The 15,792-nt window shown below is 51.2% G+C and overlaps 1 protein-coding gene across 20 annotated transcripts in view; it reads left to right on the top strand.

The window, feature by feature from the left end:
• MACF1 (microtubule actin crosslinking factor 1) overlaps nt 1-15,792 on the top strand; it is a 341,210-nt gene that overhangs the window by 5,023 nt on the left and 320,395 nt on the right. The window contains exon 1 of one of the 20 annotated variants that reach the window (XM_072771850.1): nt 9,727-10,085. The exons of the other annotated variants lie outside the window; for them this stretch is intronic. Within the exon in view, the coding sequence (XP_072627951.1) occupies nt 9,992-10,085 (94 nt within the window). The 5' untranslated portion in view covers nt 9,727-9,991. Of the gene's footprint in view, nt 1-9,726; nt 10,086-15,792 lie in introns of those variants that run through there. 20 annotated transcript variants of the gene reach the window in all.

The raw sequence follows: 15,792 nt of genomic DNA, 5'->3' as shown, positions 1-15,792 counted from the left end.
GACGTCTTTTTTTTTTTTTTTTTTAAAGATTTTATTTATTCATTTATGGTAGACACACAGAGGGAGAGAGGCAGAGACACAGGCAGAGGGAGAAGCAGGCTCCATGCACCGGGAGCCCGATGTGGGATTCGATCCGGGGTCTCCAGGATCACGCCCTGGGCCAAAGGCAGGCACCAAACCGCTGCGCCACCCAGGGATCCCGATGGTATCTGTTTTGAGTGATCATTGAATGAGCGTTGGAATGTGTTAGACAAACATGGGTTAAAATGCCCGTTACTGCACGTAACGTGTCATTCCTTGTTCCTTCTCTGGGCCACTAGAAGAGGCAATGGAGTCTCTAGGAATGTGAGCAAGGAGGGGCTCCAGGCCTCTTACTTCTGTCCCTTTCTTTTGTTCCCACTAGGGCTTTGTCAGAGGGCAGATGGAGATGGTTTTTTTATTTCTGGCCAAGCCACGGTGAGAAGAAGGGAATGCAGGCGGGAAAGGGAGCCCTAAAAACCGTTCCACTAGGAACCCTTACTCCAGAGCCACCAGCCTTGCTCACCCCAGGCTCTTTGAACGTTGCACCTAAAGAGGCTCCTCTTCCTTCCTAGCTTCTCTACTTCTTCCTGGCCGTATCCTCAGAAGTCCCTGCTCCTGTCCTGGAGCTTGGTTTCAATAGCAGGAGAGATGATCAGGAGAGTCCCCTGAAAGTGGGGCAGAATGAATTGTAGCTACACACGCCCAGCTCAGCCCCAGCTCTTTGAAAGTGAATCTGGGTCACAGTAGCTGCAGGGGTGGAAAGTGACCACGTGGGCAGAATTTTTGTGCAGGCAGCAGAAAAGACAGCCCGGCTGTCTTTTCTCTGAGGCTCAGGGTCTTTGGGGGACCCCAGCTGGTGAAGGAAGGTGGTTGCCACATTGCAAGGTGTGGGCTTTGTGCTGTTGGTTTCCCATCATGCTTTTCTCATGACTTCCCAGGTGACATGGAGACAGGTTTAGAATGGCAGTCTGACTCATGCCTTTCTGTTCTGGAGCTGCCACAGACTGGGGTTAGGAATGCGGAAGAAGGACTGGCTCATGTGGGGGCTGCGGAAGGCTGTCATTTCTCAGTCCCACGGGGTTTGAGATGACATGCCACCAGAGGAGCTGACTGTGCAGCAGCGTCTAGGACTGTGCTTATCTTTTGCTCCGGCAGGTTTCCCCCGGGGAAGGTCTGTGAACATATCTGGGGGTGAGTGTTAATAACCCACCATCACCAACGTGCTCTCCCCAGTTTGGCCAGTTGCTGCGGCTAGGGCCTGCCGTGATTTGGCCCCGGGTCTGCCTGTTGCCACCTGTCAGGTAGAAGTAGGCCAGCTTCCCGGCTCTGCCTTGGCGCTCCTGCAGGAGCAGCCTGGTGCACCTGGCTGCAATCTCTGCTTGGATTTAGGATGCTGCCGCAGAGAAGGGCTGGAAGCCCCTGTAACTCGAAACCTGATGACGAGTGGAAGTTTGTGTCCTCAGCCGTGTCCCAACCCTACCCAAGAAAATCCTTGCCTTGTATCCAGGGGAAGGTTCAGCCTGGAGCCCCAGTGGGTGTGTCCCTGGCCAGGCCTTTCCCTCTGCATTCCCTCCTTACTCATTTCCTCCCGTGCTCACTCTCCCATTCATTCACTCAAGGGCATGGGCTTTGGGAGCCAGCCGGAGTCCCAGTTCCAGTTCCATCACTTGCCAGTTGGGTGAGCCTGGGAAGTTACTAACCTCACCAAGCCTCACTTTCTCACAGTTAAAATGGGGGAGCGAGAGTGCCACCACAGAGTCTCGAGGGGTGGATTAAATGAGATAGTGGGAGTGAGGTGCTTGGCCCGATGCCTGCTTTGTAATCAGCGCTAGATACGCATTAACTATTCTCATGCATATCATACACTTGTTCACTAATTCATGAATGCGTCGATTCATTCCTTTGCTTATTCATTGATCACTCTTCCTCGTTTACCACATATTTCCAGAGCTGCTTTCTGCTACGCACTGACTGGGCTTCAGAACCCAGCTTTCTCCCTTGCAAGGCAGCCAGCATGCAGCCTCTAGCTGTGCACATCATCGCAAGCCAGAGTTATCTGGAAGTTCTGAGAGGGAAGGCCTTCCTCCGACTTCTGCCCCTGCTGATAGCTTAGTGCTATGATAACATTTGATCTGGGACTTGGAAAAGGAATAGGACTTAGCCAGGACAACGTGAAGAGAAAGGGCACGTCCCTGTTGTTTCTTTCTATTCCAGCTCTCCTCTCTTTGGCCTCAGTAGAAAGGAAGGAAGGGAAATGAAGAGAGAACAGCCAGTAGGAGTTGGGAATTAAAGAATTCAGAGGATGATTTGGGGATTTGAACTCTGGACTCAGTCCAGGAGCCCCTGAGAACTGATGCCAGCTGGGATCCCCCTAGGAAATAATAGTTGTAAGAGCTACTGCGTATTGAGGCCTAGATGTGCACCAGGCATTTTACATATATCATTCGATCCTCCCAGAACCCTGGGAACTAGTTGCTGTTCTCCCTGTTTTATAGAAGAGAGAGGCTACAGAACTTGTCTGAGGTTGTGCGCTAAGCAAGGAGTGGAGCTGGGATTCAGCATTGCTGGAATGTGTGTGGCACACCCTGGTACACCACAGGTGCCGTGTGTCCTTTGGAGTTCATGGCCGTGGTTCAGGCTGGCCTGCCTCCAGACTCCCTGCGTTCTTCAGAAACAGTTCAAACTTATACTAAAGCTGTGGAAATAGTATAATGAACCCCCATCACCCAGATTCAAGAATGATCGATTTATGGCCAATCTTATTTCATTCATGCACCTCACTCCTGCCTCCCTGACTCCTGACACAGAGATGGAAGTTCCAGGAATCACATACTCTCACCTCCTATAGTAAATATAGTGATTTATCTGCTCAGTAGCCTTATCTGAGCCGGAATCGTCCCACTCCATCCATTTCTTTTTTTTTTTTAATTTATTTTTTATTGGTATTCAATTTACTAACATACAGAATAACCCCCAGTGCCCGTCACCCATTCACTCCCACCCCCCGCCCTCCTCCCCTTCTACCACCCCTAGTTCGTTTCCTAGAGTTAGCAGTCTTTACGTTCTGTCTCCCTTTCTGATATTTCCCACACATTTCTTCTCCCTTCCCTTATATTCCCTTTCACTATTATTTATATTCCCCAAATGAATGAGAACATATAATGTTTGTCCTTCTCCGATTGACTTACTTCACTCAGCCCATCCATTTCCCAGAGGCGTCAGCAGAATCCCAGAGGATTCTGACCTCCCAGGGCCAGGGTCTTAGGGGTAGTGTGTCCCTTCCAGAGTTGCTTCTCTGCTCCTCTGGCCCTTCCAGCTGGAGGTTCATGCCCTACTCCTAGAACATACACAGTTAGGTGAAAGCATACCTGGTTCTCTGTTTGGAAATTTGATTTTTTGTGGATGGTGTCTGTCTGTTTTGCCTAAAACCCTTCAAGCCTATGGATCCTGGGTTTGAATCAGGACTCTGCTGGTGTAATTAAGGAAGGACCCTGACGGGATCCCTGGGTGGTGCAGTGGTTTGGCGCCTGCCTTTGGCCCAGGGCGCGATCCTGGAGCACGTCGGGCTCCCGGTGCATGGAGCCTGCTTCTCCCTCTGCCTGTGTCTCTGTCTCTCTCTCTCTCTCTCTGTGTGTGTGACTATCATAAATAAATAAAAATTAAAAAAAAAAAGGAAGGACCCTGACAGTGGATTTCGAGGATTCATCAGTCTTAAGAGACTGAGCTTGAGATGTGATAGGATTGAAGTCTTTAAAATCATAAAGGGGAGGAATTCTGGCCTCGTGAGAGGGGCCTGTGCCCCCCAGACTGCCCTGATGCTGACGAGCTGTTCCATGTGAGCAGCCACCACTCTTTAGGGCCTCTCTGGGATATATGCTCACTTTCCAGGCTGCCCATCACTGGCCCGTTAGAGGTAGTATTGGGTGGGGAGATGTGCTGTCAAATGGAGGCATTGGCCACAGCTCCTAATTTGGGGAACCTCCTAATCCCCGCCCCCCACAAAGTGCAGAGTGCCTACAGCCCTGTTTCATAGGAACCAGAGGCCCTACGCAGGATGAGCGGGAAGGAAGGTTGGGTGTGATTGATCAAGTGTGGCTCCCATTCCTGTTTCCTTCAAGAGAGAAAATAAAATAGTCATAGTCCCAGAAAGCCCGGGAGACAGCAGAGGGACCAATAGCTTTTCTAGCTACTGTTGACACGTTCCGAATGCCAGGGTTGTGCTTAGCAGCTCATGTGCTTTATTTGACCTCATCGTTAAAACAACTTTCGGAGGCAGATGTGCTGCAGTAGTTGGAACCAGAAACCCGGAGAGTCCCGGAACTTGGTCAAGGTCTCCTAGCCAGGAAGGGGCCAGGCGGGGGATGGCACTAGCTCTGCCTCGGGCCGCCCACTGCCTCCCCCATTACAAGGAAGGGTAGTTTAATAATAGCTAACATCTGTGCAGCACTTCAAGGTTCACAGAGTGCCTTAACTCCCATTATGTCCACGGAGCCTGGGGAAGCCCCGGGCGGGGGAGGCATTCCACGCCCCTTCGGGACAGCTGCCTATCAGAGGTCCGGCTTCCCCCAGGAAGGACTGGAAATTCTTTGGCATTGGCTCCGGCAAGCCAGGGGAGAAGGCCTGGGGAGAGGCTGAGGTGGAGAGACTTGGCCAGTTGCTATGGTAACCCAGATGGCTGAGTAACCATTTTGAGGGTTGCTATGGTGACGGGCCGCCTGTGGCAGGGATCTTGTCTTCCTGGGTGGCTGGCACCATCCAGACCTCTGAAATGAGTGACGTTGCACCTTCTGAACAGAAGAGGGCAGCAGGATGGTGGGCAAAGCCTTCCCACCCCAGAGCTGAGTGGGGGAACTGGAGGGGAAGCTTAGTTGGGTTTTGGCTGGTGATGGAAAGGCTGGTGGGGCTGGGCCTGGAGGCAGGTGTCCTGAGACTAGAACTGGGCGATTTTCTTCCAAGATCTACCTGAAGGATAGGGCATGGGGCAGCTCCTTCGCTGTCTGACTCCACCTACTACTGGGGAATGCAGAAGGCACAGGGGACAGCTTACCCCTGCAAGGAAGAACTGCACGCGTGCACACACACGCGCACACACTTGCTACTAGCAGAGAATTTATTTATACAGCATCCATCAACACATGTAAAATAATGCAGTAGGAGCCAAGCTGAAGAAGTGCTGGGAGTAAACCTTTTAGAGGTTGGACGAGAGCACTAGCCGAAGGAGAAATACTTTTCCACTTTCCTCTTTCTTCTCTGCACCTGAAGCCCTTGGCCACAGAGTGGACACTGAATTGGATTCTCATTGTCTTGAATCACAGCTCCAGCCCACATCCCCACCCGCGGATGTCTTCAACTGAGGCATCTATGTCTTCCGCAAATATTTCTGCAACGTCTACTAGGTGCAAAGCACTGTGTTGGGTCCTATAATGGGGGAGGATGAAAGAGGTGTGTCTACCTCAAGGAACTTCTGAACCAGGACATTAAGGAGGCAGTGATGCAGACACCCATAATGCATGTGGCCGGAGCCCTAGGAATGAGAGAGAGAAAATGTGGCTGGGGTTTTGAGAAGAGTCTCTTCTACCTAGGTTGATTAAAAATGACTCTGTGTCGTTTTGGGTGAGCTTTTGAGATGGGTGGGATTTCATTAGGTGACATTGAGGAGTGGGGGACATTCCAGGCAAAGGCTCAGAGCTTGATTATAGGGGAAGACGCTGCACACGAGGGGATCTTGGGAGATTGGCTCGTAAAGGAAAGTAGATGTCAAAATATGGAGGACTTTGAATGCCAGGCACAGGTGAGGGATACTGTGAGAGACAAGCATATTTTCTTCTTAAATACTCTAGGGCAGCCCTGGTGGCTCAGCGGTTTAGCACCGCCTTCAGCCCAGGGCGTGATCCTGGAGACCCGGATTGAGTCCCACATCGGGCTCCCTGCATGGAGCCTGCTTCTCCCTCTGCCTGTGTCTCTGCCTCTCTCTCTCTCCTCTCTGTGCTTCTCATAAATAAGTAAATTCTTTCAAAAAATTAAAAAATAGTACTCTAGCCTTCTAGCTAGTCAGAAGCCACAGGCAGCTGAGTGTTTTAGGATCATCTGGTTTGCTCATTCATCCGCTTAATCAAAATTTTATTGATTTATTTAAAGATTTTATTTTTTTTTTTAAAGATTTTATTTATTGATTGATGAGAGACACAGAGAGAGAAAGAGGCAGAGACACAGGCAGAGGGAGAAGCAGGCTCCATGCAGGGAGCCCGATGTGGGACTCAATCCCGGGTCTCCAGGATCACGCCCCTGGCTGAAGGTGGTGCTAAACCTCTGAGTCACCAGGGCTGCCCTAAAGATTTTATTTATTTATTCATGAGACACATACACACACACACACACACACACACACACACACACACACACACAGGTAGAGAGACAGGCAGAGGGAGAAGCAGGCTCCATTCAGGGAGCCCAACATGGGACTCGATCCTGGGTCTCCAGGATCACGCCCTAGGCTGAAGGCAAGCACTAAACTGCTGAGCCACCCGGGGTGCCCTTAGTCAAAATTTTAAAGATTTTATTTGAGAGAGAGAGAGAGAGAGAGAGAGAGAGAGAGAGAGAGAGAGAACAGGGGGAGGGGTAGTAGGAGAGGGAGAAGCAGACTCCCTGCTGAGCAGGGAGTCTATGTGGCACTGGATCCCAGGTCCCTGGGGTCATAACCTGAGCCCAAGGCAGCCGCTTAACCAACTGAGCCACCTAGGCACCCTTAATCAAAATTTTAAACAAATACTTAACTGAATGCCCTGCACGCTTGCCAGGTCATTTGCTAGGTGCAGGTCCTGTGGTGAAGGAGGCAGACAACAGCCCCAGTCCTCAGGGAGCTAATGGTTTAGTAAGGATGAAAGCCATGGAACTGATAGCTTCAAGTGTGATGGATATTACCAAGGGGAGTAGAGGGGGAGGGAGGATCTACTAATCCTGGAGATCAAGGCAGGCTTCTCTGCAGGAGTTTCAGCAGAGGTGTGAGTAGGTATGAGCCAGACCCAAAGAGGAGCGCAGTGAAGGGGGGAACAGGTGGGAAGGCCAGGAGGCGAGAGAGAGCACAGGTTTGAGAGGCTGAAAGAAGTTGAAAGTGGCTGGACCTTAGGGAGGGGGCACTTGAGGCGTCAGTAGGGGAGGACACTAAGGAAAAATGAGGCTTTATTTACGCGTATTACCCTCTGCCCCCACTAGATGTCCTCCTGAGTACATCCTGCCTCCTTGGCTTCCCCATTGCAGCCTCCTTAGAAATGCAACAGCAGTCTTGCCATGAGAAGCAAAAGGAAAATCATAGTCCAAAAGGAGAAAGCCTCAGAGCTGTCCTGATTGTGTGGTCTGGCTATAAATTTAGACCATTGCTTGGAAAAACCCAGAAACCTCCCCTTCATAGTCTTCCTTCTTCCCATCCCCCCACCCTCCGGCAGCTGCTTTGTTTTCTCTATCCTTATAAAATTTTCTCTGTATAAAACAGAAACATCAGCCAAACATGTGGACTTCCCCTTTTCCATTCATTAGAAGAATTCATTACTTCAAAATCTCATGGGAGCATTTAAATGCAAATCTTGTCAAGAAAGCTACTTGAGTCTGAGAAGCCCTCCAGCCACAACCCAAACCAGAACTTTCCTCCTTGATTACCATGTTTCTTAATAGGAATCTCAACCTTTTGCCCTCACCCCCCAAAGTCCCCCAAACCTTCAACAAAGTCTGATTCCCAGAACAGATTCTCTTTCCCTTGGTGCCCTTGTCTTGCTTTACTTTTGGCAAGCCTCGGTCACAGTTCTTGAGGAACCTGCTTACAAAGTGGCACACGTAGCAGTTCCAGGAGGGGATGCAGGGACTTTTCTATTTACTGTAATGAAAACGAGGCAGATGTCTGGTGGTGAGGGTGGAGGTGTGTATGTGTGTATTTGTGTCTGGGCCTTCTTTGCCCTACTGGGATAAAATAATATAGGAAATGCAGATGACTCAGCACGGAGACAGTCAAGGTCCCCAGAGTTAGCATTTCTATATTCTCTGCTGTTTACAAAAAATGTGCTTATGCCATCAATCTTCAACTCCTTCCCCCTGCATTTTTTTCCACTACGTCTTTTATTTGTAAAATAATAAACCTCAAGCTTTATTCTTCTTAAATTGAGCTCACAAGCAGCTGACACCAAAATGTGGTGGACTAGCTTTTTTCCCGAAGCACAAAGGATTAAACTGGAAGGAAAAGAGCCTTTGTCCAAAGACCCTCTCTGTCTGCCCTCTTTTAGGCCCTTCCCTATATGATTTCCACGCCTAGAACTTGGGCAGGCCAGCAGAACTTGATGGATGATGGGAGATATGATTAAGGATTTGCTCACCCTGATTTTTTGATCATGGTAGGATGGAAACAACCAGTGCATTCCTGTTAGTGAAAAACATCATTTCTTCTTATCATTACTGTGCTGAGCATTGAACAAGCGCTTGGCTTGGCACTACCTTGCCCCAGGGGGAAGAAGCTCCTCTTTAAAAATCTTGAGAAGAGGAACTGAAATGGAAACCCAAATCCCAATTTTGCCTGCTCAGTGTCCCATGAACTCTTTTTTTTTTTTAACTTGCTAATACGCTGCTATTGTGAGATCAGCCAGCTTAACTTTTTTAAACCACATCCACTGAAAAAAAATCAAGTGAACAGACTTGATGAGGCCTCTGGAGGATCGTGACCGGGTGAGGGAAAAGGGGGGGGGGGCGGCAAAAAGATCACCCGCATTTACCTGAGCTGTCCCTTCCCAGCCCGGGGCCCCAGTGCGGGTCTGTGCACCGTGAAGGGACACAGGGATGAGTGAATGGAGGGTCAGATGATCCTGGGAACTCCCTTCTCTCCACGGTCCCAAGTAAATCCCCACCCATATTCCCCGTTTCCTCCCCTCACTTTCCTATGCCCTGACAGACAGTCCTGGGCTTCCTTTTATTCCTCCCTGACTCGTTCGGGCTCCAGGATCTTTTCCTTTGTTCCAGGTCCTAACAGGTCCCCACGGTCCCCCTCGCCGACCGAAGTGTGTCCGTCGGGAGGGCTGTCCCGGCGCCACGACCCCGCGGGGTCTGCCCGCGCCCCCCGACGCCCCCCGTCTGCGGCCTCCCCTCCCCTCCCCTCCCCTCCCCCGCGGCGCCCGGGATCCCGTTTCCGCCCCTCCCCCCCGTCGTCGCTCGGCCTCCGGCTCCTCATCCTTGGCCTGGTTTACTTCGCGGTGCTCGGCGTGCCCTCCCGTCTCAAGTTCAGTGTCTTCCGTTTCTGGAAGAGCCTTTGTCTCGGGGGCTGCCGTGTGGCCCCCCCGCCGTCCGCGGCCGCCCGGGGTCTCGCCCCGGGTCTCGCCCGGCGCTCTCAGGGCCGTCGGCTGCCGCCCTGGCCCGGCGGGGCTCTGGGCCTCCTCCCGCGGCGGCGCAGGCCCGCTCGGTCCTCCAGCGGCGGGGGGGGGGGGGGCTCCCTCCTTTGTCCCGGGGGCGGGTGCAGGTCAGCGCCGCGGGGTCCCCCCCCCGCCCCGCCCCGCCCGCCGCCCCCCGCCGCCCGCAGCCCGCAGCCCGCCGGGACCCGCGTGGGCCGCCCGGGCGGCGGGAGAGGGGCGGGAGCGGGCCGGGCCCTGCGCTCCTGACAGGAGGAGCCGCCGCCGCCGCCGCCGCCGCCGGGGCGGGCCGAGGGAGGAGCGGAGCGAGGGGTGGGGAGGCGGAAACGCGAGCCGGGACCGGCGGAGCGCGAGCGGCCGGGTGCGGCGGGCTGAGGAGCGGAGCGCCACTGCCAGGCCGGGCGAGGGCGAGGGCGAGGCGGGCGGACCGCCGACAGCCGACAGCAGGGCCGCCGCCGCCGAGCCGCACAAAGGGCCGACGCTGGGGCCGCCTCAGCCGCCGCCTCAGCCGCCGCCTCAGCCTCAGCCTCAGCGCGCGGGCCCGCAGCCGGCGCCCGCCGAGGCCCGCGGAGAGCGCGGCGCGGGCGGCCATGGCCGGGTACGTGCCGGGTCAGCAGCCGGCCAACCGCAGCCAGGAGAAGGAGTTCGTGCAGGCGTACGAGGATGTGCTGGAGCGCTACAAAGGTGCGGCGGGGCCGGGGCTCGCGGGGCGGGGGCGGGGGCGGGGGCGGCCGGGCTCGGGCTCGGGCTCGGGCTCGGGCTCGCCCCCGCCCCGGACCTGCTCTGGCGCGGGCCGCCTTGTTTGCGGAGTGGAGATAAGCCCGCGGAGACGGCGCTCTCCCCGGCGCTGGCCACACCGGCCGCCCCATTATGTGAGGGGCGCGAGCCCGGCGCTGCCGCGGGAGCCCCGGCGCGGCGGGGAGCTGCCGGGAGGAGGAGGAGGAGGAGGAGGAGTCGCCGCGCGCCTGGAGCCTCCCCGTCCGCCCCGGGCGCCCGGCTCCCCTCGCCCCCCTTTGTCTCCCCGGGTCTCCGCGCCGTCGCGGGGCGCCCGGGGTCCGGTGAGCGGGCGCCTCTGCGGGAGAGGCCTGCTGGCTTCGCGCCGGTGAGGCGGGGGGGCGGGGAGGCTCGCGGGGGTTGCAGCCCCGCGCGTCCGCGAGAAAGTTTTGACAGGCGGAGGGGCTGCGGCCTGCGGCGCCCCCGCGTGTCCCCGGCGCCCGACGTGCCCTGCGCGCGCGCTGGGGGCGCCCCCCGCCCCCCGCCCCCCACCCCGCTCTGGTCTCGAACGTCCAGCGCCGGGCTTTTGCTTTGTGTGGCAGTCGTGCCGTCCGGACCGGGCGACGTCCCCCGGCGACTCCACGGGCAGCCCTGTGACTGGGCCTCCAGCTGCTCTTCCTCGGGAGGCGAAACTTCGGCCCTTCCGACCGAGCCCTGCGTGCTTGTTTACGACCCAGTGAAGGGAAACTAATGCAGGAGCTGTAAAACGCTCCCTCTTTTTCTTCTCTTGTGGCACTAGAGCGCTGCCCGGGAATGCCGCAGAAAAGGGGGAGAGAGAGATGAAAGGTTAAAAGGGGACCTGCTGAGGAGGTCCGCTTGTTCCCTTCTGCACCAGCTCCTGTAAGCCGTCCAGGTTTCCCTGCCCGCAGCAAGTGTTCTTGTCACCCCCCCCCTCCCCCGCCGCGGTCTTTCTTTTAAGAAATGTGGTTCGTTTCAGAGCACAAAGAGGTTGGACTGTGCTGCTGTGAACTTCTTTGAAAACCTGCTGCTAAAGGAGTGGTTGGTTCCCTCAAGGCCCCTTGCGGGCTTCTGAGCAACTCTGCACTCTTTAGAGGGAGGGTCGTACTCTGGGCCTGTCTTGGGCTGTGACAGCTTCAAAAACTAGCAGAATTATAACACAAGTTAGGTGAAGAAATCTCAGCGCCTCACTGGATCGTGTTGCTTGTGGCCTCCAGCTGAAAGGAAGTTGGACTCCTAGCAAATGAAACGCGGAAAGAAGGGGGGATGGGGAGTAGGGCTGGTTCCAGGGGAGGCCTCCTGTGCTCAGCCCCTCTCTCGCTGGCTCACTTAGTTTGGTTTCCTCTGAAAGACTTTGATCAGGTGTATAGGAATTTGATCCTTTCCAGGCACAGATCTCTTTCTTGAGGGGAGGAATGAGTGGAAAATGGTTGGCCAGAATAAATCAGGTTGAGCTGTTCTTGAGTTGCTGTGCAGGCTGCTCTAGGATAGGTGCAGAAGAATTTCTCTTTCCTCCACTGCATCAGTCTTACGGAAGTCAGGGTAGATTAGCATCCAGGCCTTTGTTACTTCGCTGTATGGAATTCTTGCATTTTTCCAGACTTAGAAATCCTCTGACTGCCTTTATAGGAGAACTTTTTGCCTAAGCTGGGATCAAGAGAGAGACCAGGGGTGTAGTTTGTGAGAACAAAGACAGGAATTAGTTTTGGAGAGACTTGGGGAAATAGATATTGATGATGTTCAGATGCTAGCTAGGTCTCATTGGTAGGCCACCAGATTACTTGGATCTTTCTCTCTCCGCTGCTGTTGATTTGTAGTCACCTCGTTCTACAAATGAAACAGGATTTTTGTATTCAGAAGGAGAGCTAAAGTTTTCAGCTGAATCAGCTGTCCCTGGAAAGGGGCAGAGGCTAGAAGGGAAGTGATGCATTTGCATTGTGAAGGGTGTAGAACAGTATGTATTGCAGCTGTATTAGGAATGGTTGTCAGGCATGGATTTTCCATAATTGTGCCTGGCAACCATTTCCCTGTGTGTTGGTAGTGAGCATGGTTTTGGCAGGATTAGATGATTCAGCATGGACATAAACACTCTCTCATTTCCTAAATATCCCAAAGGCTTTTTCAGAGCCTGACTTTCCAGCAAACAGGAGGTATTAGATAATAACTTTCTATCCTAATATTTCAGAGTGAATAGCAACCAGTAGAGCCAGACCACGTTTTTATTCTTTTAATCCTCCAACAAACAATTATTAAATAGCTATTACAAGTAACACAGTGTTAGGCACTGGAGATGCCAGAATAATGAATGAGATCTGGTTCCTGCCCTTGGTTATTCACATCTAGCAAAGGAAAAGGCATACCCGAACAAGTAATTATGATATGGTACGTGCTAGAACAGAGGTTATGTATAAAGGTATGTATAAAGAGATATGTATGAAGGAATGCTGTGGAAGCAAGAGGAAGGATGAGTATTTCCATTTGTGGTTCATTAGGAGATTTGACAAAGGAGGTGACCCTTGAGTGGACCTTTGGGATGAATGGAATTTTAGTCAGGTGGAGGTGGATGAGGAAGAGAGAAGACAGAAATAAATACCGCATGCAAAGGTTTGAAGGTAAAAGTGAATGGAGGGGTTTGAGGAACAGAATGTGAGTAGTTGGATATGGCTAAAGGGCCAGAGTTTTTTGGGAGCAGATGATCCTGTAGAGGACCCAGAGTCCAACTTACGGCTTTGTTCCACGGGCAGCTGGGGCGTCATTGAACGTTTAAAAAAGAAGCAACAGGGATCCCTGGGTGGCGCAGCGGTTTGGCGCCTGCCTTTGGCCCAGGGCGTGATCCTGGAGACTCGGGATCGAATCCCACATCGGGCTCCCTGCGTGGAGCCTGCTTCTCCCTCTGCCTGTGTCTCTGCCTCTCTCTCTCTCTGTAACTATCGTAAAAAAAAAAAAAATAAATAAATAAATAAATAAAAAATAAAAAAGAAGCAACAACGACTATGTCAATTTTATTAATTCATCATAGAGGACATACCTGTCCTTTATCATGGCATAGTTGGAATACTTACATTGCTGTCTGGGGCACCCTTTTCCCTGTACCAGAATGATTATGAAGCTAGTAATCAGATGGTTTGCTTGGTATACATAGAAACAAAAGAGACGTGCATTGTTTTCAGGAATATTTCACCCAGATGATTCTGGCCAGTTGCAAAGTTTTCCTTTCAGTAGATTGAGGTCCTTGAGAACACCAAAGCAAACTGGGTCAGAGAGGCAGGAGAACCCGGATCTGATTCTTTTCCTGGGGTAGGCACAAACTCCACGGAGCAAGGCACACACAGGCATAGTTTTAGGTTTTAGAGAAGAAGTGTAAAAGGAAATACAATCTGGGCTCCTGGTAGTGGGTTAAGCAGAAGGGTAATGTGTAAGTTGGTTTGTGTGGAATTAGACTTTGGTTTTTCACAAAGCCCTGAGGACTAAAGGGTCTTTACATTCCAGACTCACCTAGGAGTGAAAAACATTCACATTTCAACGTTGGTAACGTGAATTATCTGGTACTTAAAAACCAGAGAGTTCTCACTAGGTGCCATGGGTTATGTGAACCTAGTTAGGACCGATTTTTGTTTATCGTATCACGAAAAGAATTTAAAGAACTTACTGTGCAGAGAAGAGTGAAGAGTCTGCATATTACTTAACATTCAAAACTAGCAAGGCAACACAATATAGTAGAGATGAGGTTTTGGATTTCTTTAGTCTTGTGCTCCAGTCCTAGTTGTGCCATTTAACATCTCCTTTGGGTTAAAATGGGGATGGTAATACAAACTCCTGGGGATTCATGAGAACCCAACCCAAAAGAGCTACTGGCACATATTACGCCACTCATGTTTAGAAAGACTTCTATGTAGATAATACTTTATTTTTTACAAGGTAGTTTCATATTTATTATCTTATTTGATCTTTATACTATTTTGTAAGGAAGGTAATATATACATGGATAAAATTTAGGCATAGAGACTTAAATTATTGTCCAAGAGCCAGGATCCCAGATTTCTATATGAAATTTTCACATTGTATCACAGGAAGAAGTTTTAAAATCAGAGCAGTAGGGCAGCCCGGGTGGCTCAGCGGTTTAGCGCTGCCTTCAGCCCAGGGTGTGGTCCTGGAGACCTGGGATCCGAGTCCCATGTCAGGTTCCCTGCATGGAGCCTGCTTCTCCCTCTGCCTGTGTCTGTGCCTCTCTCTCTCTCTCTCTCTCTCTGTGTGTGTGATGCTCATGAATAAATAAGTTAAATCTTAAAAAAATAAATAAAATCAGAGCAGTAACTTGGGTTAAACTAGATGATTGTGAAAATACCTTAATTGTTAATATCATTGTTAGTTTTTAGCCTCTGAACTATACTCCCAACCCTTATGTGGCATACATTTCCAGATCTCTGAACTGTGGAAAATTTCTTTTCCTTTCATTTTATTATGGTATGTAAATTGTTTTGATATTTAAATCTTTTTTTTTTTTTTTTTTAATAGGCCCCACAGTGAGTCTGGAGCCCAAATTGGGGCTTGAACTCATGATCCTGAGACCAAGACCTGAGTGGAGATCAAGAGTCAGACTCTTAACCTGACTGAGCCACCCAGGTGCCACCCACCCCCCTCATATTTTTTTAAAGTAATCTGTATACCCAAGGTGGGGCTCGAACTCAGGACCCTGAGATCAAGAGTCATGTGCTCCATCAGTTGAGCCAGCAAAGCACCTCCACTTTGAAATTTTTATGCAAAAAACAATGTAATGCAGGGCAGCCCGGGTGGCTCAGCGGTTTGGCACTGCCTTCGGCCCAGGGCCTGATCCTGGAGTCTCAGGATCAAGTCCCGCATCGGCCTCCCTGTGTGGAGCCTGCTTCTCCCTCTGCCTGTGTCTCTATGCTCTGTCTCTCTCTCTGTCTCTCGTGAATAAATAAATAAAATCTTTAAAAAACAACAACAACAATGTAATGCAAAGTGATAAAGTTTTGTTAGCACAGTGGTTAGAAAATACAGGCTGAGGCTTCAGTATTGTTTAACTAGGTGACTTTCTGAAGCAACCTCTTGGTTAAATGTAAACTCAGTTTTTAGGGTTTTTTTTAGAACATAGCCCTTGGATTGGAGTGGATCGCTTCTAGACAGAGCAATAGAATGATTGCTGCTTCTGGACGTGAACACTGTTAATTCAGAAAATGAGTCAAGTCCGTCTTCTGGGAAATCACAAACTTTGGCCACATTCATACTGTTGAAATCATAAAATGTGTGCATGTGCTAACAGTGCTTATGGGAGCTGCTGCTTTCATCTTGGGCTTGCTTGGCAAGTGACATAATACGCGCCAGGGAAATGCATCAGCTGAGGCCTTATTATCCTGGTATTTCTCAGTGCCGATTTCAGGTTTTAGAGATGATGGTAGAAAGAAAGCTGTTTAGATTGCACATTCTAAGATAAAAGGTCACAAGTAAACAATGGGTTGCAAAATGAATTTGTAGCATTTTCCTCAGTGGTCTAGAAAACACCTAGGCCCTCTTTTTACTAAATAAGGTTGGCCATTTTACCTTCTGATAATTATATGTTGAGCCATGTTGTGATGAGGTTATATGGTATGCTAAAGCCTGCTTTTGCTCTTCATGGCTTTTGTTTTTTTAAGATTTT

This window comes from Canis lupus, chromosome 13, assembly GCF_048164855.1.
Source record: "Canis lupus baileyi chromosome 13, mCanLup2.hap1, whole genome shotgun sequence".
NCBI lineage: Eukaryota > Metazoa > Chordata > Mammalia > Carnivora > Canidae > Canis > Canis lupus.
This window is presented reverse-complemented; position numbering and strand designations above follow the sequence as displayed.